At 32.4% G+C, this 6,108-nt stretch overlaps 1 protein-coding gene across 1 annotated transcript; it reads right to left on the bottom strand.

The window, feature by feature from the left end:
* Nucleotides 1-2,347: 2,347 nt before the first annotated feature.
* LOC107437546 (CD63 antigen-like) lies at nucleotides 2,348-3,784 on the bottom strand. The gene has a single exon (XM_016049600.3). The coding sequence runs from the start codon at nucleotides 3,654-3,656 to the stop codon at nucleotides 2,985-2,987; it is 672 nt and encodes a 223-aa protein (XP_015905086.1). The 5' UTR covers nucleotides 3,657-3,784; the 3' UTR covers nucleotides 2,348-2,984.
* Between the last annotated feature and the right edge of the window lie 2,324 nt (nucleotides 3,785-6,108).

Genomic DNA, 6,108 nt, shown 5'->3' with positions numbered 1-6,108 from the left:
GAGCGGACCGCTGCGAAACGGGCAGGAAGAGAGTGAAATAGATTTCTGAAGATATTCACTGGGATGTTGAGCCATGCCGATTCCAGTGACGTGGCCAGCTGCGCTAGATTACGCGGTTGAGGATCCATGGCGCGAACAACCCGATCTAGGTGGTCCCACAGATTCTCGATTGGGTTTAAATCCGGTGAGTTTGCTGGCCAGGGGAGTACGGTAAATTCATCCTGGTGCTCTTCGAACCACGCACATACACTTCCGAGCTGTATGACACCTCGCATTGTCCTACTGGTAGATGCCATCATTCTGAGGAAAAATCATTCGCATGTAGGGGTGGACATGGTCCGCAAGGGCAGATGCGTACTTGTGATGATCCATCGTGTCATATATATATATATATATATCAAATTCTGAAATTTTAGAGAGTTCTCTTATTTGTTCACCATTAGGAGGCATATCCGGCAAAAAAGTCCTGTTTCGTTCTATCAGCACCTCAACGGTAGTGTAGCAGTTCCGTGCAAGCTCTCACGTATCTCTCTAGCCTAGACGACTGACGCCAGCCGGATTGTATTGGGTTTGCCGGATTGTATTGGATCAGTGAACGTCCAAAAGGTTTAACACTAAACATAACCACAACAGGTCAAAAGACCGGTAATTGTATGTTGTATTGTTTTGTAAGCGTTGGTATGTTTAGTGATAAGTGTTTTATGACCCCACCGATTGTAAAGTGCGTTTTGTGCTATGGTTTTAAAACACAAAGAATGCCAAGCCAGCAGAAATTAATCATCAACTTCGTAGAGAGTTTTGGTGTTATTGCAATGAGTGAGGAAATGGTTTCGGTAATTCAATAACGAAGGCAATAATTTTCATGGCAGCGCAAATCCCTATTATGTTAGTGTCGCTTTAAACTTTATTCAACAATTGGGCTGAAAGCAGTTTGATCACCTGCCGTACAGCTCCCATCTCGCACCTTCAGATTACACCTGTTCTTGAACTCGAAAGTGATTTTGAAGAGGAGCGTTGTGCCAACGATAATGATGAGAGAGAGAAAAAAAACGATGCTTGACAGTGACTGTCTTCTATGTCGACATCTCTCTTTGAAGATAGTATAGACAAATTTTTTTCTCGCTACATTACGGTGCTAATTATGTAAAAATATAGTTACCGTAATGCTCTTCTGTTTAAAAATAAATTTCGTTTTGACAAAATAAGTTTTTTTTAAAACGGTACTTACTTTTCGGACACGCGTCATATATTTGGTAAAATTTTCAGCTTTTGGTTAAGTTTAGTATCTCCAGTAACCCAGGACTCCGGTTTTGTACTGAACAGTGTACTGAGATCGTCTACTATGATTATTAATATATAGTAATACAATTAACAAATAAAAGTATATATTCAACAGAAATATATATTTGGTCAGTATATAATCAGCAATAAATAAATGAGGCATTGTTTACATGAGGCAACAAATATCCCCGTTGCACTCAGTACGCGAAGTGAATTAGGTAATATCTGGACGATTATCAGTTATTGCAATTACCGCATTGTCACAAAAATTGCGTATTTTATCAATAACTTCCAAAGTTGAATACGTATAAAACTAAACTTTTGTTTTACTGTCTTCTCTGATCTCTGACTGTCTATATTGATAATAAACATTTTGGGAAAGGAACTTCTATAAATTGTCCTCTGGCACAAGAAAAAACTACTGAATTTTGTTAAGATTTGAGATATATTTTTTAACAGGAAATTAAATTCAATATTTAAAAATCTCGTTTATTATCCAGTTCATTGATAAAAAATTACACTATACTAACTACAGGCATAGGAATTCATTGAATTAATGTATTCAGCGAATTAAAATATTAATTGCATAATTTAGTATTAAAGATTTTTGTGCATTTGGTAACAGTGTCAAAATGTTTGTCGAAGTTCTTTTCCCGCCAACTATTTTTGGTCACCGAAAAAAGATGATCAACATCAAGATGGTTAGAAGTAACTTAAAAACAGAGATAGAAAAAAAAATACGCGCTCTAACATGAACTCTATTAAAAATTAACTAATTAAAATTCATAATACAATTAACAGAGACTTCACAATCAAGACTTCCTCACGGAGAATATAATAATTGTTTCCCCTTTTGGCATAATTCAGATTTCTATCAAATAAAAAAAAAAAAAAATTCGTATAAGGATTTATATACAATACTTACTGACACAGAAATAAAATATATTAGAAAAATGAAACCACAACTAAGCGATGCTAAAATGAAATGACATTAAATTAAAAGTGATTGAAATATTTATTTACATGATGTAAGAATGTGTTTTCACAGACTTGTCCTCAAAAGTGTTAGAAATGTTTGGCACTGAAAAAAGATTTAGACTATTGTAAAGTTATTAAATGAAATCTAAGAATTATATATAAATTCTAAATGTTCTTAAACTATCTTGGACATGCGTAACTAAAAGTTGAAAAACCACAAAAAATTCAAACAATTTATGTAGACAATTCTCATATAAATTTTGTTTATTAAAAAACAATGCTTCAGCTGAAGGAGATAGCGGGTATCTAAAGCATTTTCTTTTTGTCAGTGATGCCCTTGAGAATACTATCTGGTTTAGTTTTAAATTAAAGTCAATTTTTTATTAAATATTTGTTAATAAATCAAATAGAACATTCTTCAATAAAATGAACTTTAAAAAGTGCTAATTCAATTTTAACCATAATTAAAATGAAGTTATATGCATTATCGAGAAAAGGCTTCTGCATCTAATTATCTCTTTATTTAATAAAAAAAAAGGAGAAAGTTTTAGCTTTTGTGTGGAAATATTGCTGAATACTGAAGCACCCACTATTTCAAACAATTGAATAATATAAGAAGTTCATAAATTTTTCTGTCAAACAAATATAACAAGGAATGTATAGATGAGTTTATGAGTGAAGGATAAATAATCATAGTGGGCTTAATGGACATTTGAATGCACAATTTACCGTCTTTCATCATCTTTCTTGATTGCATGCGCTAAGCACCAAGCAAACATGCATCCTAGTAGCTCAATAACAGCAATACCTATTGCAACGCCACCAATAATTTCAATAGATTCCTTGGCAATCTCAAACATTTGAGGATAGCAACCCATTTTCCAAGCCGATTCTGGACTGCAATCTTTGTTGCCCTTGCAACAGCTGTTAGGAACTTTGAGCTTTAGTTTAGAATAATCATTAGCGCTTTCAATACCACAGCATTGTAGTTTTGATTGCATTTGATCCCAAATTTTCATAGAATCTTTCCTTTGTTGGGCCAGACTTTCATTCATGCTTGATTTAAGAAAATCTTCAACTTCTCCTTTGTGTAGATATGCTGTAATCCCACCAGCAACCTCAACAACCATTATGAGAAGTATGAGTAGTCCATAGATCGTCACCATAAAATGGTTATATTTCAAAGCACCACAGCATCCGAAGAAGGCTATCACAAATATACCGCAACCTACGGCAATAAGAATGTAAGGTAGTGATAAATATTTGTTATCCATGAATTCTGTCAGATCCCTTTTGGTCGCAACAGCCCCAATTACGATCAACACGAGTCCACATATCACAAATACCAAATTAAATACGAACAGCACATATCTGATACATTTCATACTACTTCGCATTTTTGATAGATTTTATTAAAACTAATACACAAACGAAATGAAATCAGATTCAAATTCTGAAGTAGAATAATGAGAGATAAACACAGGCAAAGCAAGTCAGTTAAAAATTTTAGAACGTCACGTGAGTACAAATTTTTTGCTTAGCGATTTACCGCCTGTTTTATTTATCTGCTTTTGCGTGTTTCGGTGTTATATCTTAAATAAGTTTCTTAATTAGAATAATGAGAGATAAACACAAGTAAAGCAAGTCAGTTAAAATTTTTAGAGCGTCACGTGAGTAAAAATTTTTAGCGATTTACCACCTGTTTTATTTATCTGCTTTTGCGTGTTTCGGTGTTATATTTTAAATAAGTTTCTTAATTAGATAGTCTTAAAAAGAGGATGAACCATATTTTAGTCACCATAAAAAAAGGATAAATATTTACCACCTAAGTTCTAAGTGATATGTTTCATTTCTTAAATTTTGATAAGTTTTAAAATTTAAAGTGTACAGCTATTATCACGTTTTTAACTCGAGTTTAAAACTTAGAGAATAGTTGCATTTTTTATTATTATTATTTTATAATGTATTATTATTTTTTAATATTATAATGTAATTCTGCGCTACATTTTAAGATAAAGTTAGAAAGGTCGTCAAATCTTATTAACCGTTTTACAATTATTATTGCTGTGCAAATAACGTTAATATGCCGTAATAAGTTAAAGTTAAAGAGATCTGTTAAATGATTTATAACTTAATGAACAGCTTCATGCTTAATGTGATGCAAGCAAAAATAATATTAAATATATCCGCCCATTTGGTAAGCGAAAATTTTAAATTACGGTTGTGAACTAATAAAATTTTTTGTACAATATATTATTTTAACAATTGTTATTTTAAAAAATGATTACTTATAAAAATTACTTCTGATTACCAATAGATCTAAATATTTATAATACGAATAGATAATAATATTTGGATGTGGGAAGTAGAGGCACAAAGCGTAAACAAACAGAATTTCCTTTACTACATATATGTTAAGTGGATAATTTTAACCTTAGTGGAAAAATTGTGTTCTGCCAAGAAACGACAATAATTGCGAAGCAATCGGGGTTGGTGAGCGGCAGCGAGCAGGGGGCTTAACTTCCTAGTATAATGTATGAAGAGAATGAAATGATAACAAATAGCCAATCACAGAAGACTTGCGGTTAGTAACGCACAAAACAGCCAAATAAAATTGAGAACGCATGTGTGTGAAAAAGTAATAGTTTTTAATAATTAATTGCTTGCTAAAATGTTACGTTGCTGTTGTTGTTGTTAATTTACGTCGCACTAGAGCTGCACAATAGGCTATTGGCGACGGTCTGGGAAACATCCCGGAGGATGATCCGAAGACATGCCATCACAATTTTGATCCTCTGCGGAGGGGAGGGCACCCCCACTTCGGTAGCCCGATCACCTGTGCGCGAAGTCGAGCACTTTACGGTAGCACAGTTTAACGAGGACCAATACCGCACACCCTCGGTCCCTACGCAGACTGATCCACGTGGTCACCCACCCGCACACTGACCGTAACCAGTGATGCTTGACTTCGGTGATCTGTTGGGAACCGTGTCTTAACGATCAGTCCACTGCGGGACGCTAAAATTTTACGACTGAGGCTACTATACAAGAACTTTTCTATTGGCCTAAAAATCACGAGGTAGGATCCAGTTTTTCCTCATTCATTTGAATATTGCTTTGGTTGTCATCAGCATAAAATTAACGAAAGTTGTAAAGGTATTGTTTCCCTTTAAATATTTTTGAATCCCTAATTTAAAGTTATTTTCCAGCACTGCTATTATTAGCGAAAATATTAAATTATGGTTGCGAATTCATCAAATTTGTTCGTACAATATAATGTTATAAGAATATAAATGTTATTATAAAAAATGATTACTTCGAAAAATCACTTTTGTTCACCAAGAGATCTAAATGTTTTTAATACTAATAGATAGTAATATTTGGACGTGGGAAGTAGAGGCACAACAGAATTCCTTTTGATATATGGGTCATTCTCACGAAAACTGTCATTTTTCAGTTCATAAAATCCCAAAAAAGTAAAGTGAATAAAAAGCTCTGAAACTTTCTATATTAATAGAAATATGTAATGGCATTATAAAGAAAGTATATATCCTATAAATTATACTTAATATTTAAATTAATTAATTTTTTAAATAATTAATTTATAATTATTAATTTATAATAATTAATAATTAATTAATTAATTTAATAAATAAATTAATTAGTTTAATAAATCAATTTATTAATTTATTTTTCAAATTAATTAATAAGTAAATTAATTATTTTCACTATTTAAAAAGTGAGGGACTGACACTAATAGTGAGGGAATGATATTTTATTTTAATACATGTTTTTATCTAAGTTACATCTACCTAAAGTTTGAAAATGATAACATACTAAGTATATCTA

Source organism: Parasteatoda tepidariorum, chromosome 9, assembly GCF_043381705.1.
Source record: "Parasteatoda tepidariorum isolate YZ-2023 chromosome 9, CAS_Ptep_4.0, whole genome shotgun sequence".
In the NCBI taxonomy this organism is placed as follows: Eukaryota; Metazoa; Arthropoda; class Arachnida; order Araneae; family Theridiidae; genus Parasteatoda; species Parasteatoda tepidariorum.
The sequence above is the reverse complement of the archived record's forward strand: the minus strand, read 5'-3'. Positions and strand labels throughout refer to the sequence as shown.